Genomic DNA, 26,977 nt, shown 5'->3' on the forward strand with positions numbered 1-26,977 from the left:
AGCAATGCCTGTGACAATCAGTGAGTGCCAGCAGCTCTGCTCAGACAATGTCACTTTTTGGGGAGCATGAGAAGCTGAGGTTTGGCTGTGCATAGACGTTTGGGATGCCACAGCAACCAGGATTCAAATCCAGTTGCATTAAAATGGGTGCAGTTACTGCCTTTGTGCAAATATTTAATTTTTGAATTTTCTTGATCGCACTAAAGAGAGATGATACAGATGTAATCATCTTGATGAGTACTGAACAGCCAAGCAGGTAGATACTAACATTTTATTATGATTTATTTTTTCATATTGTCTTTTATCTATTCTTTTATAGCATCTGAGCTGCACATATCTGGCACAGCATCTGGAGTACTTTCCACTTCTAGCTTTAAATGACCTGACAAAAACACTCCAAATTGAGGAGGCTCAGTGTCTGGCTTTTATTAGTCACATCACGTATTTCAGGTTTTCCACTTGCTCACCATGAAAACGGCTAATGAGATGTTTTTTGAGTACTACTCTTTGTATCATGCAGGTGACAGATATAATGAAGATGGTCATGAGGGCATCTGAGTGAGGGGCAGTCTGGCTGATAGGAAGTAAATCAGCACTGGAAATTGTCCTCTCTTTGTTCCTTCAACACAAGTGACATCAGCGTCTGTGTGACATGAGGACATGTGAAACTCTTTGCCCAAAATATTCTTACTTTCAGAGACTTATTTAATAATTCCCTATATTAAAAGTAAGTTGCAAGTCAGACTCTCAAGATGAGGGAATGTTGATGTCTGGTAATTAGAAATAAAGAAATTTAGGCATTGGAACTATCCACCTTAGGACAGAGCCTGAAATTATAAGATTGTTTAATGCTTTCTTCAGAGGACCATATAGCGCTGTCCTTGGTGATCACCATGCAGTGATCAAAATAGACAGGGCTTCAGAAGGGCAGAACTGTGATAGTCAGAGGTATCAGTAGAGAAGAGGGTGAGTGTACATCCAGAAGAGATATAAAAGATCCCACATGTTGTTTTTTTGTCTGATTTCCTGCCTGCAGTGTCACTGTACCCTTTCAAAGCACAAGACCATCCCACACATGATGGAATTCTGCTGGATAAAGGTGACCGCCAGCAAAATTTGCACATTTTTGTGCAGTTGGTAAATACAATCAGATTCAAAGCCAATTGCACTCACTGTCTGAGCTCAGCATTTCAGGACCCCTTTTCAGCACTGAATCTTCTTATGTTACAAAGAGCTTTGTCCTGATCTCTGGGAGAAAGTTTGAGGCCATTTGCCCCACATGAATGATTCCTCTGCAACCTCCAAAGCCAACCACCAGGCAGTTCCCTCAGTTGGATGAATGGAGATCATGAAATAAAGACTGGCTGTGAAGTGTGGACAGTTTAATTCCTTAGGATCAGAGGAGAACTTCCTCAGGGTACGAGTACTTGTGTTGAACAGCCTGATAAATAGCTGCTGTTTTCTTGGAAGAACAGCTACAGGGCATGAAATATGAACTGCTTTATGGAAATAACTCCTGCATTTCATTAACATGCTTTACAGTCAGCTTGATCCTGTCTAGGTCACCTTCCTCTTTCCTTCTCCTCCCAAGCACTAGAGAGGCACTGACCATCAGAAGTCCTGAAGTGTGAGCATCAGGGCTGGTGTGAGCATCGTGGACCTTTCCCTACTACAGATTTGCCAGCTGCAATCCATTGCTTTCACCTCTAATTGCATTACCCTTCAAGAGTGAATATTGCCGCTGTCCTAGGCCCTATCACCGTGTCCCACAGCCGTAGGGAGGAGGAGAGAAGATCCAGCAGGCAGGAATTGTGCAGCAAGATTGATTTATTTAATTATTTTACAAACTCTTTTATAGACTTTTTTCTTCATAGGCTAATTGGACAAAGAATCAGCCACCCCTTGGGGGTGATTGGCTAAAATCCTAAAACATCCATTGTCAAAATATTTTCCTACTGTACTATAAATGAAACTTTTCAAGGCTGCAGGTGTTTGGTTGTTTATATAACTCTGCTACCGCTTCTGTGAGAGAGAAAAGTCTCTCATGGGCTTAGAAAATAGCAAGAAATCCTTGGTAGCAGCATTTTTGTATCTACAAGTGAAGTTGTCCAGAATTCAGCCCCAAACTTGCTGTGCTCCAGCATTTATAACCTGTGCACAAGAGTCAGAGAGATGGTGGGGTTGGTGACAAGGTCTGTATCCAGGATAATTGACAAATTTCTAGCTCATCTGATTGAAGAGATTAAACCTGGTGGTGCAGAGGTTGTTTTTGCTGAGGTCTCTAAGCACTGGGAGACTGTCACGGACACCAAGGCAACGCAGGGCAATGTTTGGTGCTAATTATAGCAGACGGAGTTTGTTTGTGGGAGATGAATGCCAGGTGGGAGGTTTGGTGGGTGCCCTCAAACCAGATGTGATATGTACTGCATTTGGGTGTTCACAGTCAGTGCAGAGAAGCAGCCACCTCACAGTAGAGCTCATTTCACCCCAAAGCAGACATCAGAAATAGGTCATCTGAGCTGCTGCTTCTCCTCTGCTTTCACAGTGACAGCAGACAGGTGACTAACTCAGAAGTCTGTGTCTACACCAACATCTCATTAACCGAGAAAAGGTGAAAATCACCTTATTGATCCAAAATTCTTTTCTCATCTTGTCTTAGCAGTCGAGCTCCCTCAGGAGAAAGATACGAAGTGCTCTGAAATCCTCCACAGGCCTGTCAGGTTACTCAGAGCTTTGGACCCCAAACATCTGTCACCTCATGGTTGGGGAGACCTTAGAGCAGACTCTGGTATCTAAAGGAGGCTCACAAGAAGGCTGGAGAGGGACTTTTCATAAGGGCAGGGAGTGATAGGACAAGGGGAAATGGCTTTAAGCCAAAGGAGGGTAGAGTTGGATTAGATATTAGGAAGAATTTCTTTACTATGAAGGTGGTGAGGCACTGGAACAGGTTTCCCAGAGAGACTGTTGACTCCCCATCCCTGGAAGTGTTCAAGGCCAGGTTGGACAGGACTTGGAGCAACCTGGGACAGTGGAAGGTGTCCCTACCCATGGCAGAGGGGTTGGAACTGGATGATCTTTAAGGCTCCTTTCAATCCAAACCAGTCTGTGACTCTAAAATTCTCTGATTTGGTAATCCCAAGATTCCATCCCAATCCCACCCTTCACAAATAATGCTCAGTCAGTGAAAATGGTGTTAGGTTAACTGCAACAAAACGGCCCATGGAGATCTGACCCAATGGAAAGGGTACCCATCAGTGAGCTATTTATTTAATATCTCATCCATAATTTTCTGTCTTCAAACGTCCAGCTCTGTTGACCATCAGTGCTCCCTCATTAATGCTTAATTATCCCATTTTAGTCTGCCTCATCTACAGCCAGGTGTACTGGGGTCACTGCAGTATTTGAGAATCACAGAATGTGCGTTAGAAAAATGCCCTACAGAGAAAACCTTAGAGCAGCCACAGGAAATCATGGTTTCAAAATTCTGTCCCAAATCATCAGGTCTGACTTTTGTAACAAATCTTAGCCTGAGTTACTCTGGCAGTAATTGGAAGGATTGCACTTGATTCTGTAAGAAGAGGATTTGGGGCTCATCACAAAGATGTTGGACAAAGTCCTGAGCCTCATTAGAAGCAAAGAAACAAGGCATGAACCCTTATTGTGCACGGAATAAAAGGGTTAGCTTTAGTAATTTCTGCTCAAGAAGGAAAAACTCCTATTATTTTCTGTTTCTTTAGCCTGGCTGAAGCAAAATGCATCCTGACCTTTCCACTCAGCTTTTCATTTTCTCACTCTGTACTTGCTTCCTGATTACCACACAAATTTTCACACCTGAACACCAACTTTTCTTGGTTAGTGGTTAGATCTAGAAATTTCCAAGTTACTCAAGCTGAAGAACTTCTTGTCTTGGTTTGAAAGAACAGGTGTCTGCCAAGGAAGGCAGGAGCCTCCCTTGAAATGAAAAATGCGAACTCCTTCCCTCCAAATGATGAGAATTTTGAAATTGAGGGGCTTTCAGGCAAAGATATGAGGAACAGAAATAACAGCTCTTTCCTATTATATATCTAAATGTGTATAACCAGTCAAACAAACAGCAATAACTCTGGCAGTAACAGCGAACAATCCCAAACCCAGTGCCAGCCTTCTCGGCTGTCGGGCCCTTTCCCCTCGGGTGCAGTTCCGCTCGCAGCCGGCAGGGGCGCTGGCGGCTCCCGGTGAGCAGGGCAGGTGCGATGGTTCCCCCGCGGCTGCAGGGGGCGCTCCGGAGCGAGCTCGGGGAGCACGCGGCACTGGTGCCCTGGGATCCCGGGAAGGGATGGGACAAAGGCTTCACAAACCCCTGGGCAGCCGATCCCGGTGTCCGGCCGGACCCTCGGGAACAGCAGGCTGGAACGGCAGGGACGAGCACAAACCCAGGTGGCAGACGAGATGTATCGAACTCCGGAGCTGCAGTGGGAACCCCCGGAGGTCTCAGCAGGCAGGGCAAGCAGGGCTACAGGAGAGCGAAGGCTCGAAGCAGTGACAGGGGCAGAGCGGCTGAAGCCCGGCTCCCAGCAGGGCAGGGAAAGGCGGGCTTGGGAACCCCGGGGTTTCTCCCTGAGGCACCCGAGCAGATGGTGAACAGGTCCCTCTTTTACTAACGTGGGGTGTTAGGGTCCCGGTGCAACAGCCGCTCCAGTGAGCAGGCTCCACTCACTGCAGAAGGAAGGCAGCTGAAAGCAGAAGCCTGCAGCAGTGACAAAATCCCTCCACAACGATGGCAGCCTCTCTCTGTCCCAAAGCCGAGAACACCAGCCTGCCCGGGGTGTACCCAACCCCCAGGTGAAAGAGAGTAGCCAGTTGAACCCCTCCTTCTGTGGCCACATCTTTTGTTTTTCTTAAGCATACAGTAATTTGTTGCCCTGGCAACATATATGGGAAAAATTCTTTAAGAGAAAAAGAAAACAGGAGAACTCCTAAAAACCCCAACACTTCTCTAAATAGTTCCTACTACTATTTGCATTTCAAAGTTCTAATTTTTTGCATTTCTATAAGAAATCCTCAAAATCCATCCAGTTCAGAAGGTTTTTTTCACTCCCAGGGTAGTGATTAAGTGATTTCACTCCCAGGTAGATTAAGGTCTAAGAACTGAAAGGCAACTGTTTGCTTTTAATTTCTGTGGCAGAGAATTCAGCCCAGCTTCTTGGAACATCTACATCAGCTTCCTATGAGGTGGTAAATTCAGAGCTGACTCAACAAAATTCATACAGCCAAGATTAACTGTGCTTTTACCAAGCTAAAGGAAGGCACTGAGCTATGCCTTCCTAAACAGAAGCACCTACGCAGCCTGTGAAGCTAAAGATGTAGGAAAGTGCCTTCTGAGTGCAGCAGAAAGATTTCTAATGGTGATCTTCAACCATGGGAAGTTCACTTGGCAATTTAAGGGCCAAAGGTGGGATGGGAATAGTGTGAGGTGCCAAAGTGAGCATTGAAACTTGCTCACATTCATCTCTCCTGATTTTAGATGCCTCTAATAAGGGGGATCTGTCCTATTTCAGATAGTCCCTAGACTAGTGCTGGAAGGAGACTTGAGGGCTCATCTAGTCCATGCCTAGAGCAGCTCCATCACTACCACTGCTAAGGCTCTTATTTTGTTCCCTTCTCCATCATCATTGCTCAGACAGTTTCAAGTTATTTGGTTCTTTCTTTTAGAAAAGGTTTTCGAGGCCCTTTTGTCATTCCCATTGCTGCTCCATGGTTTCTCAGTGTGCGATGCCCACGAGTAGGGGCAGGATCCTATCCACGGCTTCACCATCACAGCACAAAACAAGGGATTAACAAGGGATTTCTTTGCATGTGCTGTACATTTCAGAGTTAGATTTAATTTTTTCACGTGTGATATTGCCAATTGGTCTGCATTGTCCAGGGAACTGCTGAAAATACTGAATAACCAAAGGATCACCTGGGCACCACCTTTCAGTGCATCCTTCTCTTCTGAGAGTTTATCAGTGCCTATCAATATGCTCTTCCATTTGACAGAGTTTTGAACTCTCTTTTCAGGGATTTTCCAATAAATTTTGTACTCACCTCATGATTCATCTAGATTATATTTCCATAACTTCACAGATAATACAAAAATTCTTACTGAAATCAAGCAAAGAAATGGTATCTTGGGTAAGGAGCTCATTGCAGAGGCTGTCTTAAGACTTGTGCACTTTACAGGATTAAATATATTTGATTCACTATAACCTCATGGTAATAAAAAGAGGAGAAGGAGCAAATATTACCATGCAATAATACACTTCATTTACCAGTTCCTCAATTTTTTTTGCTCAGGCCAAGGGAATGATGATTGCAAATAAGAATAGGAAGGAAGTTATCTGTACTATTCAGCTGTATTTGCATGTGGAAGTATTAAAGAAACCAGTCTAGGAACTGGTATGTTAAGAACATTGTGGCAGAACTCACTACATGGAAACTAAATATATCCAAGGGTTTTTCATGTTCCTCATGTATTTCTCTTACAACTCATCACCAGTGAAAGGAATAGTTAATAGGAGCATAATGAACCATATCCAGGATGTTTGACAGGAAAGACTGTTCTCAGTCACTAAACAATCAATTTAAATTCTCTTTTCAAACTCAGGATGGATTTTCAGGATGGATTTGTCTCATCCAGCTGGGGCTACCTAAAAGACTTGTTGTGCTGGTTTAACAGTTGTCTGCAGATGGGAGGGAGAGAGGGAGAGAAGATGAGAATAGTGATTCAAGTGGTGGAGGTAGATGTCCAGAAGAGGAGGTGAATCACTCTCTAGATGCCCTTATTGACTCTCCACTGACTCAAGGGGGAACTTTGACAACTGTATTGACCATACAACTCTCTCTTGAGTTGAGCCCTGTGGACCTTGTAAAGATGCTCCATTTAAGGCTTGAAATTTGTGTGCCTCGTGTCAGCTCTGTCTCACTTTGATGGGAAATAAAAAGTGATTAAAACCAGTTTGACCTTTATGGATTGGATGGAAATTTTCTGATGATAATTTCTAGGACATGGTATAACTCGGGATTCCCCAAACCTCTGCTCTGCAGCAGAGCTGGATGCTGCTGTGGAGGTTGGGAAGAGCCCTTGTGGGTGCATAATGTGAGTTCACAACCACCATTACCATCATTTTAAGGATGCAAAAACAATATGCTGATTAATAGAGTTTAGGTAGCTGTTAGAGCCACCCTCACACCCTCCCTGGGAAGGTCCATATGAAATGTTATTCCCTTGAATGGAGGACTTGTGTAAGAGTGATTCACAGCAGAAAAGTTGAACAAAACACAACGCTTGCTTATTTCAGTGAGTTACATGGATGTTTACAACTGCTTTGAACTGGGAAGAGCTGCAATAAGATCACACTGTTGTCCTTTCTGCAAGCTGGCTGAGAGATCAGTTTAAGGAAAGGACAGTCCTCCAGAGCAAATGAGTTTGTGTAGAGTTTTAAAAGCACTTAGAGCGTTTCAAAAGGCCCTTGTTAAACCTACACCTAAAAAGGCTGTAGCTGTGTTTGTGGTTTACTCCCTGGCAACTCCATTTCTGAATTTGTTGTGGTCTTGTGACACTGAATAAAAATAATCTTTATAATCTTATCTGTGGTGGCCTGAGCTACGTGACAGGCTCTTTTCCTCCCAGCTCTATGCTGAAACAGAGAACTTCCCTGAGCAGCAAAACTCTGCTCATCGATGGAGGAAAGTCAAGGAGCAACAGAGACCCAAGCACCTTCTTGTTCTCCTACACCTTCCTTGATTCTCAAGATGCCTTTTTTAATATCCCTCCACCAGTTCCCAGATATCCATGGATTTTTCACAGCACTCCCCTTCCTTTATTGCCACACCTAATTCTGTTGCTAACATCTCATGTTAATCACGTAAATTATAGTGCCAGTTATGGGTTTTTTTCTCATAAACCCCTGTTTTCATCTGTGCCTGGACACCTTTCCCCCTTGTTGGCTCTCTCTGTCCTCACTCTCCCCTTCCCTTCCTCACTCTGCCTTGGGGCAGTTGCTTGCAGAATCAGCACTGTTTTTTTCCTAGAATCATTCAGCAAACAGACCTATTTCCCAAAGCTGATCTGGCTAATTCCTCTCACAAACCGTAACTGTTTTTTCTGACCTTTAAAAGGTGTAAAGGTCTTTTTCATGCAACCTGGTTTTGTAGCAATGAGCCACCCAAAGTCACCATTCTTTCCACTACCACTAACTGTACTTTCCATGTTCATTCCTGGATAAAATCTCTAAATTTCTAATAAAATCTTAGTAGCTGTTACCCACCTGTGCTGAGGTTTGCTACCTGAAAGCAAATGGCTACATGAAAGATTGAGCTGGAGGACTGCAGAAAACACCCCCCATCTCTGTCTCCATCATTAAAATAGCTATGGAATTAGATAGTTAGACCAAACAAGAAATTGAAGCAGATGTTGGCCAGTAAATCCCTTCACCTCAAAAGAACAGATCCAATGTTTAGTAGGGAAAGGATAAAAAGGTTGGGATTTCTTTCCAGGCAATGTAATAAATGTTTTACCAGCCCAGATGGCTGCAGGGTTCAGGCAGTTACATATCTCCAGGCATCTTGGAAAAAGGTGAAGGACTGGGGGTCTAAGGCTTTCAGACAGATTTTTCAGGAGCAAAACTTTCTTAAGTCCTTCAGAGGGCTTTGGCATGAGCTTTTCCTATTACACTGTTAAAGACAGAAGATGACTTGATACTAAAGTGAAGGCAGTAAATACCTGTGGAGCATGAAGCAGCCCAGGGTGAGCAGAGCATTTTACCCACAGCAGCTGCTTCAGAAGTCTTACTTGTTTCCCACACCCTGTTGCATTTAGATTTGGGAAGTAATCTCCTGGCAAAGCCTCGCAGCTGGCAAACCCTGCAGGAGGATTTGTCACCTGCATCACAAAGCTGCACAAAATCTTTCATGGAAGGAGCAAAGGGAGCTTTATCAGGAGAAAGGTGGCAGGCTGATGGATGCAGCCATAGCAGCAGTTAAAAATGTGTGACATCTATTCCTTAGCTTGCCTGTTAAGAGGGTTTAATTCACTGAGAATTTATAAAGGAGAAATAAGTGCCCAGCATGTAATAATCATGATAGAATACTACAGATGGTTTAAATCTGTTTTTTCTATAGTCTATCACAATTAATTCTCTAGTTACTAACAGGAAATAATTTCTGTGGAAATGGCTGAAGCAAAACTACATAAAGTGTGATACTTCCTTGATAATTTCCAGTTTTCTACTGGCATTTGGAAGAATGTCACTGAAGCATGTCACACTCAGACAATTTAGAAACAAGGGAACCTTTTCCAAACCTGACAGCCTCACCCTCATGGTTTTGGTTTGTTTTTTTTTTAAATCAAGCTGTCCATTCTTCACAAGATCAGCTGGGATTCAGAGAAACTGCAAACACGCTTCCATCAAAACCAAATACAGTGTGGCTTTATCATCACTGACAGAAGACCCCTGAAAAGCCAAAAGGATAAGCTGTGGAACCTTTTTTTTTTTGCAGGTAGAGCCCACAGATGTTGCCTGAGATCCATTGTCATGCATCAGACATTTATTCCACAGCCATGGTCCCTCTCTAATACCTGTCCAGCCACAGATTTTGGGGTGAGCACCTGCACAAACCTGTTAAAGTCTCCCCACTTCTACTGACCTCAGCTGTAGTGAAACGGGAAAGAGCTCTGGAGCCAGGAGCTCTGATGTGTCAAACCACTTCCTACACACGAAGGCACGCTCTGCCACACCGAGCATTGAGTTTGGTTTCCTGGATAAAAGACTAATACCTGAACAGAAAGCAGCCTTTCTTCTTTCCTGTGGAGCCAGCAAAACGATGATTTGCTGACCAAAGCCCTCGCTGCACACGTAGGTGGCGCTCCCAGACAGACTCATCAGGCAGTAACCAGCTCTTTGGCTTGGTTGGCAACAGCTCATCACTTCTGAGAAACTTCATCCTCAGACTTGCGGAGAAAAGATGTGGACAAGTCCCATGGAACTCAAGTGGCTTTTGATGTGGCTCTTGTTTGGATTCATCAAGGCGCTCAAGCCAGGTAAAGGACTCTTTTTGCCTTTTGGGAAGGGAAAATATGATTTGGGGTTTTTTGTGGCTGTTAGAGGGTGTTCACAACATCCTGACTCCTTTCAGCAAAGGAAAAATGTTAAGGAGCTTAAGGAATTTACTATTCTAAGGAAATGAGAGAAATGGGTTTTGTGCCCACAAACTGTCAACTGCAGAAAATCCAGAGCTTTAGAGGATATTTTTTGTCTTACTAATATATGTATCCTCCAACCCATCACTGGAACAGTGGGAAGATCAAAGCAGCCTGAGGCAGCCCTTTGAATTTGCTTTTTCCATTTTGCTTGTAACTTTAGGAAACATAAAAATAGACACCGAAATGCCAGTACCCCTGTAGGTAAAATTGATGGCAATGCTATTAGCTAAAAGATACCATCCAAATTTGCTGTGGGTACTATAGACATGAAATATTTTTTCAGCCATGGCTCTCAATCAGCAGTGCCTATAAACTGTGAATGGAGACAGCTAATCCAATTCAGCATAATTTGACACATTTATAAATGGTGACACTGCTTAGATTTGGCTTATTTGTTGTGACAAGTGTGTGCACTGAGAAATGGTCTGGTGATACATTAGTGTATTTAAATTTAAACTGCCTTGTTCGAAGGGGGGGAAAAATATCTTCTATTTTCCGTGCTCCATAAATGTGATATTTCCTTCTGTGTCTGATGATGATGTCCAGGCTGAGAGGTATGAACAGACACAGCCTAAGGCAGGCTCTCAGATATGCTGGTTGTGTAACTGCTGATGGATCATCTTGAGCAGGGCTGGGAATTTTCCTTGGGGCTGGCCATCTCAAGGGAAGAGTGTGTTGCTAATGACCAAACTCATTAATGCAGGAAGGACCTTCACAAATGTTGAAGCCCCAGGTGATTTTATTCTTGTTATTTTGCCAGTAAATGCTGCACCTTCTCCTGCATGGGGCCTTTTCACTGCCAGATGAGGTGCCAGAGCCCACAGGAAGCGCTTGGTGCTGTGTGCAGGAGCAGCACCGTGAGATGCTCAGCCAGAGATGTGTCAGTGGGATCAGTTCTGGGATGAGTCAGGTCCCCCAGATCACACTTTCTGTATTACTGTGCCTGGAACATGTTGTGAAATTTCTTGCAGGCAGATCTCGTTTATCAGAAATCTTTCTGGTTTTTTGGAAAAAAAATCGAGCCGTGTCAGAGCAGTTGCATTTTATGGTATTCGATGTGATTTTATTCACCACTGAATGAATAAATGCCTAGTATTGCATTCTCTACTGTATTTCTAAGCTCTTCGTTCCTCAGCTTCCTGTACTTATTTTCAAGGTCTCTCTCAAAGTTTAAAGATAATATTTATATATATATTTGCAATTTCTTCCTGCAAATAATATGCTAAAATAGAAACACCACCTTTGACCAATTTAGGGGTTTTTAATCATAGACACACCCAAGGTGTTGTGGCTGTAAGACCCGTTGGTTTTAATTCCTTAAGGGAGGATCAACAAGGAGACCTAGGAATAGACATAAGCAAAGCAAAGGGAAAGAGGCTGGGTCAAACTGGTCAAAAACCAACCAGGCCTCAGCACATACAGTGCTTTTTTTATTATTTTGCCTCAGTCTTTTCAGCTCATCCCAGCACTGCAAGTTTAGGTTTGTAAATAGATCCAGCCCCAGATGGTGTTTGGCAAAATGCACTATCAGGAATAAATGTAATTAGAGGAAAAAGAAAATAAAAAGCCTTTGTTTTCCAGAACAGTTTCACTGATGGTTCTCAAAGTGTTTTGAGAGGGCAAAGTCCTGGGGGACTGGGGAAGTTAAGGCATGGGATGATCATTTATTAATTTACTAAAAATTAAACCACACCTTAGTACTAAAAATAAGAGAAATGCTGATTTTCCTGTGAGGAGCATCTCATTTATCTCCTTTATTCTGCACAGCTGCCTAGAAGCTGTAGGCATGGGTGAAGCCTGAAGTGAGGGTCAAACACAAGGTAAAAGCTGTGCTCCTACAACCTTTCCATCTTGCTGTTCATCATACAGGGATACACTGAGTAGATTTGCAAGTTAAACCTGGAAAGGATTAAAACTCACAAAAGAAGGAATTTCATTCAAGTGAATCTCATTCACACAAGATGGGTACCAGATCTCAGTCATGTAAATGAGAGGAATTTCTTTCCCATTATACTTGCATATTAGTGCTGGCTCCCATGGATTTGAAATGCAATGCAGAATACATTAAAGTTGTCAAACATGGACAAGTGATTCTTTTAAGGTCAACTAGAGAGCAAATACCTTTATAAACCTTTCAGCTACAGTGGCCCTCAGCACCAAAGGGCTCAATATACAGCTGAAATTTAAAAAATGTTAAAAAATGTTTTAAAAGTGTGATCCTGCTGAGGAAAAGCAGATATTACAGACAGAGATCCTGCAGTACCTGCATCTTCAGCTGGACGAATTGTTTTCCCACCTCATCAGAGGTGAGATGTTATATCCTTTCTCCTTCTATTGCAGAAAAAAATCCACTCTGTATCTACTTCTAGAAAGCCACTGCTTCTGCCTTTGTTCCCTGTTGCCTTCAGAGCGTTGTTATTTTGGTTCCCCTACATCCTCGATGTTCAGCTATGTCTGCCCTGTTTTCCCTGTTGCATTAATGCTGTCTTCACAGTCCAGCTTCCGGGTACTTTCTACTCACGGATTCCATTCCCTGACCTTGGTCCTGAATTTTGGAACAACGTCGCTCACTGAGGCTTTGCTCCATCTCCTCCAACACTTCCCCAAAACTCACATTTCCAAAGTCCTTCCATGGCTTTCCTCACTTGGCTCCCTATTCCTCAGCCCTGCCAGGGGAGCAGCACTCTGTCACCTGCTGCTTTTTCTTGATGTTCTTGATTTGTAAAGTGTGAGCCCTCACACGAAGAATATATAACCCTCTCTATGTGGAAAAATATTTCATGCATGACGAGGTCAGAAAAATTCTTGCCATGTGTAGAAAATTTCCATCACACTTTTGGGGGAAAAGTTCCATGACCATGCTAAGTCCCTAAGTCAGGTGTGATGAGTCCTTAGGCCACATTTGAAATAGAAATTTCCCCACTAGACCTTTTTTTTTTTTTTTCACTTTCCCAAGACTGGGACACACACTTGTTAGACCATTCAATTAATTTCAGAGAGGATATTCTCTACTGCCCTTTCAGCCCTACAAAAGGCAAGGCTGAGAAAGTTCCAGACAAAGGAAAGAATCTGAACCCTCTGATGCTGTTTAAAAAGACAATTTTTTGTTTCCTTTTAGATGAGAATACCAAAGACATGTGTGTTACTGAGGTTATCTCTTTAAGCAAAAATGTCACACACCAAAACAAGGCTTTCACGTATGATATTCTCAAGACTTGGCTCTGTTCTGCTACAAAACCATGTGCCGTGGTTGCATGTAGAGAATCTGAGCTCTGCGGCTTTACCGCGGAACCAAGGATGTTATGAACACCCAGAAACAAAAACAAACGTTCCCCATTCTTCACTTAGTGCACTTTCTATGCAGTGCACTGTGCCCAGGCTAGTTTTCCTCCCTCTCCCTCTTTCCTAATGTTCCCACTTCCGATTCCACATTTTGAGTCCAAGTCCCCAACCCAGCGTCCCTGCTAGGGCAGGTGTGAGATCCATCAATGCATCAGGTAAACCACTCTGATTATCAACGTGAGCATGGAAGAACGTTCTCCCACCCCTGCAGCTGATAAAAAGAAAGAAGCACATTTAAGCTTTGCTTTGGAGAAGGTAAATTAGGTGTCTGCTGTGCTCTAGAGAGGTTTGCCCAGTTCCAATTCTCACAGAAGGAGCTAAGAAGGCACATGCCAGAGGCTAAATTATGCTTAGCATGAGAAAGCTTAGTCCACTGTCCAACCAAGTTTAGCCTTGCTGTATATGGAATTTTTTTGCATTAGATTCTACTGCCTTGGTCAATGGCAAATAGCTGGTCAGCAGGATTAAGCCAAGAGATAAGAGAAGTGCATTTCTCCCAAACCCAGTTTTCTATGGTCCTAGAGTTCCTGCCAGTTCATATTCCAGATTATTTTACATTGTCTTTCCAACAGAGACATTTTCTGGTACAGAAAACTCAGCAGGCACTGAACTGCCAAATCCTTAGAACAGGACATTCCTCTTCTCCACTGCTGGGAATATTCAAACCCACCTCCTGCCCTGTAAGGCTGATCTCTCCTTCATTGCTGTTCGTATTAAAACTTGTGCCTGGTCATTTCATCTCCACTGTATTTCTGTCACTTACTCTGCAGACTCACTACTACTCAAAATATATTTTAAGATAATCTCTCTATAATCTAAGGTACAGCTAAATTAAAAATCTCATCGGCAAATTACAGTAAAGTTGGGGTCTGTACCCCAACTCCACAGCTGGGATCTCTTCCCATCTTGCAAATCCACATAAGCAATAAATGATGATTTTAATAGGAGGGGAAAAAATCCTGCAGAGCTGAGGCTTGCTTGTTAAATGATCCTTTGGGAATAAGTTTTAAAGTTAGAAAAAGTTCATTACCATTTCAGTCCTGTTGTTGGTATCAACTCCTTCGCTTTGCCTGTATCAGTTTCATCTTCAGGAGACTGCACCATTCAGAGAGCACAGTTTCACACAGCACATAAATCCCCAGGGCTGATTTAGCTTTTCAGGCACAGCTGGGGAAATATCTTCATTTTGGCCTGGTTTGATTTGTTGGTGTCTCTGGGGAGAGGTGCTCTTCATCTCTGAACTGGGCAGGTGTGTGCAGTGCCTGGTTTCTTCCACTGCTTCTGCCCAAGTCTTCAGAACATCCAGCTTCTACCAATCCCATTTTACTGCCTTTGTAGTAAGGGGAAAATCGTCCTATTTTTGCACCTTGCTGTTTTAACTCGACATAAGAATAATGTCAGCACTGGTGACACATGGCCATGTGATAGAGGAAGTTCTGAGTTTAGGTTATTGTGGTGTGACTCACCGTCTGTGTTTTACCTAGCACTAAAAATACCTGTTACAAATTTTCCCCACTCACTTCTTGTGGACTAAAGGTGTTGTTCTGATGCCTCATCTAACACTGCTCTGCCAACTCAGACATGGAAGAGAAACAGGCAGGAGGGTTTCATGAAGCCTTGTACTGCCAGCACACCCACTAAGAGCAGTTTTGTGGTTGGGTGAGTGACGTATTTGAATGGGAAGCGTGAGGGAAGAAACCTAAAAGAACTGCTGCTGATTTATCTGCTGGGTTTCTTTCCCTCAATATCTCCTGTGTGGTATCTGACAGCTCATGTGGAAATCCCAGAGGCCCTGAGACATCTTAAATGGCATCAGACACCCTAGCTCACACATATCTGTTGGCTCAGATGACAGAGCTTGAAGGTCTCAAAAAACTTATCAAACTTAATTTGGGGAGCACTCCAGCAGAAACAATACTACTTTTAAATTCTTATGTTTCATGGTTATTGTCTGAATTCACAAGTCTCCTTCTAATTCCAAGGGTTTGTCTCCATCCACTCCATCATAATAATTGAAACCACCTCCAGAATTTCCACAAATGCTATAGGCACCAAAAATCCATTGATATGGGGAGAAACAGAAATTCACATCTGCCTTAGGAGAGCTATGTGTTCTCATAATTCTGCAGCTGACAGAAGGGCAAAATCCCCATGAACACAATTACACCAACCTCTCTGGCCCCTCTAAGTGCAGAGAAATGGAGTCCCAGGACACTTTTGGGGTGTGGGAAGTGAGAATGGTAGGTAGGAGCTGATGAATTTTGTGAATGAAGGAAAGAGAGAACAGTGGACATCAGGATAGAAAGAGAAGGAAATAGTGGCACACAACACCTTGTCATGGGGATGAAAAATTGGAATATGTGGGAAGGGAAAATGAAGAGGCAAACAAAACCTCGAGATCTCAAGGCAGTGTGAGGGCAATATCTTCAACAAATAATAGCAGGAGTGCAACCCTGGAGCAGCTATGGAGGGATGCAGAATCCAGGGAAATCTGGGCTGTGCAAAATTGAGCCACCACAGGCTGTGAGGCAGCCTGTGTTATGCCCAGATGTGCTGGCCTTTTTAAAGATTATTATTTTCATGTCAGGTGAACTCAAATTGATTGACCAATTCCCAACAAAACAGCAAAACAGCAAAAAAAAACCCCAGACCAAACCAAAAAACAAACAAACAAAAACCCACCAAAAAAAGAAACAAAACAAAAAAGCAAAATTTAAAAGAAAAAAAAGCAAAGCTATTCTTTGCTAAAAATGTAAAAAGTCAGAAATCTAATGAAGGAGCATACCTACCCTGCCACTCCCTATTCCCTGGCTTCTTCCCATCCCTTGGCTCTTTTACCACTCATGCAACAATGATGTTGATTTTTTAGGGGCAAACCATGCAGTTTCCTTGGGCACAGAGATGGAATGAAGTTTTAGGCACGATTCACTCCCGAGGTCAGTACTGTCCAGACCTTGCCAGGTCTGCATCCTCTCTGCAGTCTTCCCACATTATTCCAGGAGGTCCCATGACATGAAACTGAAGAAAGACATGGAGGTGCTGGAACATGTCCAGAGAAGGGCAGTGGAGCTGGGGAAGGGTCTGGAGCACAAGTCTGATGGGATCTGGGGGGGCTCAGCCTGGAGAAAAGCAGGCTCAGGAAGGACCTTTTCACTCCCTACAACTCCCTGGCAGGACGATGCATGGGTTACATGCCGAGTGCCTACTTTTTCTAGAAAGATGAGTAAAAACCAAATAAAGAGAAGCACCTCTGAAGGTATATAAGATATTTTGAGACAATTAAGAGTAATCATAGTGAAGGGTATCTTGCAATATCCATATTCATGCACGGCTCCTCACCAGTATGAGGACTGGTACAATAAACCCAAAAGCCAATGACTTTGATATCAAACACATTGGTGAGGAGCTCTAGTGTGGGAGGAGAAGCCAGTGTTTTGAAGGGTTATGAATGGTTACTAAGGAGAAAGTTCTTGAAAATGGAAGCAAAATATTTGATGTGACAATGAAGCCATTAAAAGTTAAAGGGAGGCAGGCAGAAGGTCACAACAAGACCTGGGAAAGTCATCTTTCAAAATTCTTTGTGGATCAGGGAAAGGAATATGGTTGTAAAGGCCAAAGAAGATACTGCAGTTATTTAGATGTGAGAAGACAAGAATTTGAGCAATGTGGATGAAAATAAAAGGCTGGATCCGAGGAAGGTTGTGTGTGATCCAGCTGCAATGTGGATGTTCACCATGTCCCAAGTGCACCATTTCTGCACAATCTCTGTCTGATGTGTGCAGGTTCAGAAGAACCCAACATTTAATCATCAATTAAAAGAATGCTTCCCCTTTATGATGAGTAGGTTAAATGTTGTGGGTTTTCTTAAGAAGAGACTAATGAGTTGTAGGTTTGAGTGCCTTGTGCTGAGATTCGGATCTGCAATCTGCTTCAAAGAGGCTTTTGAAGTCTTGAGGGAAACAAGCTTTTAGCTTTCAGGGAAAGTGAGAGTACATGATCTCAGCTTGCTGCTGATCTGATAACTTTTTAATTTTAATCACCCTGACAGTCTGTGGTAAAACATGTGGTTAACTATTTCGGGTGCAGTCACTTCTCTCAAAGCCACAGTCTGATGTAGTTTACAAGGCAAATCCTTTGATAACACAAAGGTACAAGGGGATTAAAACAACCCTTATGCAGATTAGCTGTTAAGCTATGCTCACATACTTTTTCATTGTTGCCTTCTTCAAACTTTGTGACTTTTACTAAACAGCACGACAATGTAAAGTAAAAAGGGCAGAAAATAGCAAAGTGAGGAAATGAAAGAAAAGGGCATTGCAGGGCTGGGGCTGGGAGTCACTGGTTGAGTCGCTGTTGGTCTTTCAAGGAGAAGGCACTTTGGGAGTCAAGGGCAGACTCCAAATGATGAACAGCTGTCAGGGACCCAAGGGCCTTTCGCAGTCATTCCTGCTGGTTGCTAAGGCTGCATTAATTATGGCTGCAGAAAATGTGAGGATATGGTGACTAAGAAATTTCAATCCTAAAAGCTGTTACTGTTGTGCATAAGCATAAAGGACCATGGTCATGCACCCAAAGATCCAGAATGCCAGCCCTGGTGCAACCAGACTGATCTTTTAATTTCACAGCCTTTAGGCCTTAAATAATCATTAAGTCGTGCCTTTATCAACTTCTAGGTCTCCAGCTCAGCTTGATCAGGCTTTTCAAGTGCACTGAAATGATCTAACTTAATTCATTCCAACTGATTGAGAAGTATATTTAGATATGATTTGCTGATGACACGACACTTCACGTCCTTGTTTTGGAACAAGATATATTTAGGTTTACAAACTTATTTCACAGTAAGCTGCTCTTTGGTGTCCTCAGACAGAACTGAGTCTACGCCCATTCCAAATCTTTGCTTGTAGATGATTGCAACTTTTAATTGCTTGCTTTTGCCTATTGTGCCTCATTCCATAGACTCAGGGCAGCACACTCTGGTGCAGGCGGCTGCTCTCCAAAATGAGTGTGCACAGCTTCATTAAGAAAATATTGATAGTGTTTCATGTTGCCCATCTGCTGGACATGTCTGGTATTGAGAATGGGGAAGTTCTTGATGCATAAAGTAGAATTCCAGGCTGTCCTGATTCTCAGGCTTTCTATTTGCAGAGATGTGCCCACGTCTTCCAACAACTGAATTTGTTGATGTTACTGCTGAAATGTATCCACTACAGACCAAACTGTACTATGAGTGTCACCCTGGCTATTACAGAGAACGTGGTTCATACCCAGGAATTCAGTGTAAGAGTGAACAGCAGGGTGCTGTTTGGAAATACGGGGAATTTAAATGCCTTGGTGAGTGAGCATTGTCTTTTTTCTATACATAGAGGTGTTTTTCCAATGTGTTACTTGGTATAAAACACAACTGGGCATTAACAAAAGATCTTTCATGCTTATCTCTCTAAGTTAAAACTTGAAACAGTTCTATCCCACCTCCAAAAGTTTGAGTGTTCTGGCTTTGTTCTGATATTTGTCTTGCTGTAACTCAGCAATTGTAACTTCTCCACAGTTAAGAAAAATTTTTCATCAATGGCTCCCATGACGGAGTTAGAACTTACACAGAAGCCAGAAAGAGAACCAAGGAGCCCTGCACCCCAGAAGCAAGAAGAACTTTCAGAGTTCAAGCAAAAAGGTAAATAAGAACTCATTCAATACTGTAACACTTCTCCTGCTGATTTCCATGGTGTGGTGTGAAAATGGTGAGTAATATTTAATTGTTTTGCAGACAGAGGGAAAGAAACAATTGCTGTAATATCTTGGCTGAACAAGTGATATGGTGTAAGCAGATGAGTATTTTATGTCCTGACCAAGAATTAGAAAGGCTTGGTATATCCTGCTTGTCTGTATTTTCTAAGAGCACAAGATTTTCAAGAACAAAAGCAGTATGCAAAATCTGTCTGCTTTAACTGTGTGCTGCCTTGTGCTCCCACAGATTTCTGTGGTCCTCCCAAGACGGTTCCACATGCCTCCATAAGGCTGCCTCCACAGCATTACGTGGGACAAGTCTTACATTTCAGATGCCAAGCAGGTTATGATAAGAGACCCCCCACCTTTGGCAACAGGACGTGCAAGAAGGTGAATGGCAAAATCATCTGGACACCTCTTGATATGAGATGCACCAATGACAGCAACCAGTGGCCACCACAGACCATTGGGCCAGGTAAGATGGTTGTGATTACGCCACATCAGTGTCATTACCTGCTCATCGGGGGGTCCAGACCCCACAACTGTTGTGGGGAGAGTGGGAGCTTCAAAAAAGTTTACTAAAGAAGCCCTGCTGCTGACTCTGAGGGGAAGAAAGAACTCCCTTGTGTATTTAAATGCCTTCACAGAAAGGGGTTTAAATGATGATAAATCTTTCCTTAGCCTCAGATTTTGGCAACAGTTTAAGGAATCACTTTGTTCTGCAAGTTTTATTGATGACAAATCAGATGTATTTATATAAAAATGAATATTTATTAAGACAAATGAACAGACAGGAGATAACAGATGAAAGATCTTAATCAGATTTACTCACTACGGAGTATAAAACTTAAAGAACTACTAGTAGATTATAGCATAACATAAAACAGTGCACTGGATCAAGGTACCTATATTAAAGCCAGCAAAAGAAATAGTATTGATTAGGAGTCAAATGTAATTTACCACTAAAATGACAATAATCTACACAGACTCCTTCACTTAATCCCTTAGGAAGTAACTGTGAAATAGATATCCCTACTCACAGGAGAAACTCCACACGTTTCCAGGAGCATGTACAGATTTCTGCCTTGTGAAATTTTGCTGTGGCTTTTATAGCTGTAAAATGAATGGCTGTCAGAAATTCAGCATTTCTTGTCAGATCTTCAAAAGTAGGATGTTTATTGGCAGCTGGGGGATGCCAGACCAGTGTTAACTCCATGTGGCCAAAATAACTCACTACAAGACAGCTTGTCCTGTTTATCTGACAGGCTAACAAACAGGGGTAAGATGCCCTGCTACAAGGTGGACAGACCCAGCTATCCACACCCTTTGCAGTCCTCAGGCTTCCAGTACTCCCCCAACCTCCTCTGAGGCAGTGAAGTGCAATGGGATGAAATTTAAAGAGGTGGAAGCCAATGCAAGGACAGTATGAGAGGATTTTTCCTACCAACAGACTGGAAAAAAAAGGCTTTTCACCAGTACTTCCTTTAAGAGGAAATTAATCATGCAGAAGTGTAGATGTCTACTGCACAGATGGCCACATCTGAGCTGGGCTGGCTCTAAAACCAACAGAGGGAATAGGTGTTGATGGTGCTCTGTCAGCTGCTCTATTTTACACCTATTTGAGATGAAATGAGCCCTGTGAAGCCTTGTTTCTGCCCAGTGCCTACAGCTCAGCCTCGGTGACTACCTCAGAGGCCACATCTGTGTAACAGTGGGTGAGGAGCATTCTGGCCCTTGTGACCTTACCAGACCACTGCACACCCTGTTTCAGCATCAACCCAGGACTTTCTCTCCTATTTCATAGATCTGTTTCCCTGTGGTGCCTGGTTCAGAGTGTTCCAGGTACGGTAATCACAATTTGTTGTCTGGTCTTTCCTCTTCCATCACAACACCAGACTTTTTTCCATTGAAAATATCACTTGGAGCTATCAGGATGAAGGAACTTCTTGCTGTGATGGAAATAACTCACCAACAAACCAGCCCCAGAAAATAACACGGCCTTTTGAAATTACAAGTATTTTAAAATTACAAATATCTTAAAATTTTTAAACTAGGATTGTGAAAAACATGAGACTGGGCAATGAAAAAAACCCCTTGGCCTTTAATTCAGCAGAACAATAATTCCAGTTTCCTGCAAAATGCTCTCAAACCTGAGCAAGATCATGTCCTGGCAATTAGAGCACCAAATATTTATTCCCCTAAAGTGTTGCCTTTGTCTTGGTTATGATGTGATGTCTATAATGAGGTTGAATAAGGAATATACTCCCCTTTCTCAGTTCTCCTTCAGCATTCAGCACAAAGAAATTTATCAAGAAACTTCTATTACAGGACATCTTGTGAAAAATCTGTCCATATCTCATACTGGGGCAAGTTCAGAGCTTCCTTTTCAGGATAAGAGAGAACTTCAATTAATTTCTTGCACCAGGGAAGTTTTGGCTTATATTTCTGGGCAAAAACAGGTCCTGGCTGAAACCATGTTTCCAAATCCTAACTTGGCACCTTGAAAGTCATCCTTCCAGTCTCATATGAAGTAAAGATCTTGATGGATCCCATTCCAGTTCGCTTCATGCCCACCATTAACAGGTATCAGATCAGCACATGTGTTGATATCTAGGCTGGAAAGATCTACTGATGGCCAAGAAACAAACATGGCAATTTTTAAGCATTCTGTGCAGAGGGAGAGCTGTCAGACTCTACCCTTGGCACTGCCTTGGTGCTGGAACAAGCTGACTCTTTGCCTGCCTCTGTCCTCATCACTGCTCTGGTGTTCTTCATCTGAAGAGAGAATTGATACAAAAATCAAGAATTTCTCTCTCTTCATAGGTTTCACTCTTCTGTCCACTTTCTCTTCCTCATCGAGGACACTGCCAGTGACAGGTATGCCATTTTCTTAAAAACTTCACTCCATCACCCAGAGCACTTACTTGGTCTTTCAGTTTGTTGTTCTATTCCAAAGAGATCCATTTCTGTCAGAAGAGCTACTAAATATGCTGCAAGACACATCTATATCCATGTATTGTGTGAGAAGTTAGTGAAGACAGTATAAACTGATTGTTTAAGCACTTAAGCTTTTATAAAGAAACTTTCAAAGACTCATGTAAATGTAATGTAAATGTAAAAGAAAACGGATCAACCAAAAGCCTGTTTTTTAAATGGAGCCATTTTCAGATTCTTCTCTGAGACTTTCTGTGAATTCATTGAACCACTTCAACTGGAAAAAAGCAGGGGGAAAAAAAGTAAATATTTAAATGCTGTTTTTTTCTCATTTTCAAATGAATAAAAAAAGATGGGCAAATAGAACATTACTTCCCAGCTAAAGCAGTGCATTTAGATCAGTCTGAAGTGATTTTCTTCTCTCCCTTCCCCATCTTCCACTCAGCCATTAGCTGATGAAATAGAAATTGTGTCTTACTGTGCATATGCTCAAGCCTTTGCACAAGGGCTCTTGATTCCAGCTGGAGTCTGTCGAAAACTGTAGTGCACATTATGATGAGGAGGAATAATGGAGTGAGATGAAGGAAGGAAAGGAGGAGTTTTGCAAACCAGAGACCACAACATCAGTAGTCCCTGGTTATTTGGCTGTGGTCAATCTCTCTCCATTGCCCAAGTCCCCTCTGTCTGGGTCCTGGAAGCAATGGGGAAACATGGAAAAATTCCTGCCTCTGGGCACAGGGGCAAGATGAGGCCCTATCCCTGATCTTGCGTGTTTCTCCCAGCTGGCGTAAATGCAATAAATAAGATAACTCCAAGTGCTAACCATATTGATTTTCTGGTTTTACAGCTATCTGGTTTGTTCTGCTTATCATTCCCACTGTCTTGGTGTGACTCACCAAGCAGACAATAAGGTAAGTGGGACACAACGAGGAAAATGGGAAATTTAACCAAAAAATCCCTAGAGGTGGAAGAGTTATCAGCTGGATCAGCCTCTCCCTATTGCACTGCTTAGATTTCTGGACAGCTTCTTTGGTGTTAAATATGACCCAGGATTTTGGGATTGTCTGATTCAGCTGTTAAATACTGGCACAAGAAAAGGAGGAATCAGAGCTTATGAAATTAAAAAATCTCAGAACACGTTGCCCAGAGAGGTTATGAATTCCTCATCCCTGGAGGTGCCCAGGGCCAGGTTGGATGGGGCTTGGAGCAACCTGGGGTCTAGTGAAACGTGTCCCTTCCCATGGCAGGGGGGTGGAACAAGATGGGCTTTAAGGTGCCTTCCAACCCAAATCATTCTGTGATTCTATAATTCTAAAAAGCTGGACAAATTCTTTGTCCCAGCCATTGTGGAACTGAGAATGGCAGTTCAAATAATGAGTGGGAGGTTAATTCTGTGGGAAATTTAAGGTTAATTATGCAAATATGTTGTTTCAGATAGATTATGCAATCAGTCTTTTTCTCTCTGGTCAAACTGTGGGAAGTCTGGGGGAGCATCTGCCACCACAACCACGTAATTCTGTTTCCTTCATCCCCCTGATTTCAGAACTGTGTCATAACAACTTTGTACTTCAGATTTATTTCAGTCTGGCCTCCTCCCTGTTTCTGTTACTACACTGAGGTGCACCAAGGCTATTCCTGTTCACAGGATCCCCAGCCTAGTTAAGCCAGGATGTCCCTATCTGACATTTGGGAATTCTCCTCTTCTCCTCTCTCTTTGCTAATCTTTGTCCTCATTTCTCTTCATGTTCCTTACTAATTACTGATACTTCTTAGCTGAATGGGGTTTTTTCTTGAAAAGTGAGAAGGGAGGACCTCATGAAATCACATCGGAAGTGGATTTTTGTCAATTCATGACTAGACAAAGCCATATAAAATGTAAACAGTACTTTGAAATATGCTTTACTGAAGATGGTCAACTATGGTTCAGATTGCCTGGGCCATTGTAGGATTTCTGAAAATGGTTGGGTGAAAAAGTGTCAAGAATGATCTACATTTTACTGGCTCTGTGCTGGAACAAATGGTGAAATAGCCAATCCCAGATGAAATAGTAACTGACAAATAAAAGTAACTGAGATCCTAAATGGTGTCTTCTGCAAAAAATACTCTGTTGTTTCTCATAGTAAATATAGAAGAAGCCATAGAACACCAGCTTCTTCCCACCTGTAGTAAAGTCTTTTTCCCATTGTAGGGAAGACTTCTCAGGGAATCGTGGCATTCAGATGCAAACTCATGGAATTAATGACTTGCCACAGAAGAAACCAGATTGTACCAGCGACTCCAAGAGCAGCAGTGCCAAATGAGGAGAAAGCCTGGACACTCAAATCCAAAATGTGAAGGAGGCAGAAGATGTTATGGCTTAATTGTTACGAGGACAGTGTGACTTTCCACCTACAGAGTGCTGGGAGGAGGAGGGCATCCTATCACTGACAGATGGGGAAAGAGCCCTGCCTGAAACTGCTTCCCAAACCCAATTCTCCTCCTCCTACCATGCAGCAGGTGTATTTCTAATACAACTGCAGCCCCTCCCAAGCGACCAGGAGTACATATGGACCCCTGTCCCAAGCACATTAGATGGTGCCACCATCATTTCAGCCCACACCCCACCCTCCCCACAAACAAAGCTGCTTTGCTGGACACCTGATGTCCCCCTGCCTCTTCCCCACCCAGGTGGGTCAAGTGTAGGCCTACTTTTCCCCTTCTCAAAGTGTTCCCTTTCAAAATTAAACCTGTTCACCCCCTGCACTGCAGCTGAAAATGTGACTGGACTCCCTTAGGGTTCACTATATACATGCATTCCTCATCACTCCCCTCTTCCCAGTTATTTTGGATTACTCCTTTCCACAACAGTTCGTGCATCATTCCTCCAGCTCAGACAAGGATGCTGCAGATCATGGCAGCTGATTAATTTGACAGGTCCTTTTGTAGCTGCAGAGCATGAGACAACCCAGCACAAAGGCAGCTGAGGACAGGCTCAAGCACACACAATACTTGACGTGTCCTTACATTATTGGGAATCTGTGAGGTCTGGATATTCTTCTGCCTCTTTTTAGCCACGCTCAGCCCAGTAAGATGGGTTTCACCTGGCTGAATGCAAGTATCTGTGTCTGAGGCAGGCAGTGGGGAGGAACAAGAGCCTTTAGAGAGCAGTTCATCTCACCCTGTTGCCTAAGTAGATATAATAAATATATACTATATATAGTAATAAATGTTTTATTGTGATGTAATATATGTAGATGAATATGTATTTATTTATACACACACAGAGATACATAGTTACTGATGTGTATATACAGGTCAAATGTCTCAGGGTCATGACCTATTTCTCTGCATTGAGTTTAACAATGCCCAGATTGACCAGATTGACTGCAGATGCTTACATGGCATATGACAAAAGCCAAATAGGATGGATCCCTTCCTTATAACTCAGAAGACATGAGGAGGTCTTGGTCTAGTTTTCTGGTTTGAGATAGAATGTATGTGTCATTGCTTTACTGGTTAGTATTCCTGTTGAGTTATTCTCACTCTGTAGCCTTGATATTTATATTTCTCATGGCCTTTTTTATTCCTGTTGGAATAGGACTTATTTGTACTACGTATCTTATCACGTGAACGTTCAGTAAGTTCATGGATAACATCAAGTATGCTGGGAATGTCAATCTGCTGGAAGGTAGGAAGGATCTGCAGAAGGATCTGGACAGGCTGGATCAATGGTACAAGGCCAACAGAATGAGGTTCAACAAGCCCAAGTGCTGGGTCCTACTCTTCAGCCACAATAACCCCAGGCAGTGCTACAGGCTGGGGCAAAGTGGCTGGAAAGTGTCCCAGTGGGAAAGGGCCAGGGGATGCTGGTGACAGCAGCTGAACATGAGCTGGCTGTGCCCAGGTGGTCAAGAAGGCCAGTGGCATCATGGCTTGTAACAACAGTAGTGTGGCCAGCAGGACCAGGGCAGTGATTTTCTCCTTGTACTCAGCTCTGGTGAGGTCACACCTCAAGTCCTGTGTCCAGTTTTGGGTCCTCCAGTTCAGGAAAGACATTGAGGTGCTGGAGTGAGTCCAGAGAAGGGAACAGAGCTGGGGACGGGTGTGGAGGCTAAATTCTATGAGGAGTGGTTGAGAGAGCTGGAGTTGTTTATCCTGGAAAAAAGGAGGCTCAGGAGAGACTTTATTGCTCTCTGCAACTCCCTGACAGGAGGGTGCAGCCAGATGAGGGTCTGTCACTTCTCCCAGGCAACCAGCAACTGGATGAGAGGACATAGTCTCAAGCTGCACCAGGGGAGGTTCAAATTGGACCTCAGGAAGAATTTCTTCATAGAAAAGGTTGTTAAGCATTGGAATGGGATGCCCAGGGAGTGCGTGGAATCACCATCCCTGGAGGTGCTCATGAAATGACTCAACGGGACACTTGGTGCCACAAGGTGGTCAAAGATTGGACTCGATCATCTTGGAGGTCTTTTCCAACCTAATTGATCCTCTGAGTGACAAGGAGGGTTTGAAGAGAAAACTAAAGGCAGCAAAGGTAAATAGGAAGCTATTTCCCTCTTCGGGTGTCCCTTTTTTTCTGAGAAGGTCCACAGGCTTGGATGGCAGTAAGGGAGACAAACCCTGAAGAGGTCAGTGTTGTTGGAAGTGAGGGGAGTAGCCATTCAGTGGGTATTCAAAGAGAAACTCTCCATTTGACAGTGCTGTCTTCTAGAAGACTTAGAAACATAAAAACACAACTTGGTTTTGAAAGAGGGCTTTTAATTTATGTCAGATGTG

At 43.0% G+C, this 26,977-nt stretch overlaps 1 protein-coding gene across 1 annotated transcript; it reads left to right on the top strand.

Annotated features, from left to right (window-relative positions):
• The first annotated feature begins 9,771 nt into the window (after positions 1 to 9,771).
• LOC116443437 (interleukin-2 receptor subunit alpha-like) lies at positions 9,772 to 25,443 on the top strand. Its single transcript, XM_032107615.1, has 7 exons — positions 9,772 to 10,060; positions 18,710 to 18,895; positions 19,110 to 19,232; positions 19,533 to 19,760; positions 22,109 to 22,162; positions 23,067 to 23,130; positions 24,408 to 25,443. The coding sequence occupies exons 1-6, from the start codon at positions 9,985 to 9,987 to the stop codon at positions 23,108 to 23,110; spliced, it is 711 nt and encodes a 236-aa protein (XP_031963506.1). The 5' UTR covers positions 9,772 to 9,984; the 3' UTR covers positions 23,111 to 23,130; positions 24,408 to 25,443.
• Positions 25,444 to 26,977: the final 1,534 nt, after the last annotated feature.

This window comes from Corvus moneduloides, chromosome 4 (genome assembly GCF_009650955.1).
Source record: "Corvus moneduloides isolate bCorMon1 chromosome 4, bCorMon1.pri, whole genome shotgun sequence".
Classification (NCBI taxonomy): domain Eukaryota; kingdom Metazoa; phylum Chordata; class Aves; order Passeriformes; family Corvidae; genus Corvus; species Corvus moneduloides.

Coding starts and splice junctions, on each gene's coding strand:
- LOC116443437 (XM_032107615.1), top strand. CDS start 9,985: ATGTGGACAAGTCCCATGGAACTCAAGTGGCTTTTGATGTGGCTCTTG. Junction 19,761..22,108: donor ACCACAGACCATTGGGCCAG/GTAAGATGGTTG, acceptor CTCTCTTCATAG/GTTTCACTCTTCTGTCCACT. Junction 22,163..23,066: donor GAGGACACTGCCAGTGACAG/GTATGCCATTTT, acceptor CTGGTTTTACAG/CTATCTGGTTTGTTCTGCTT.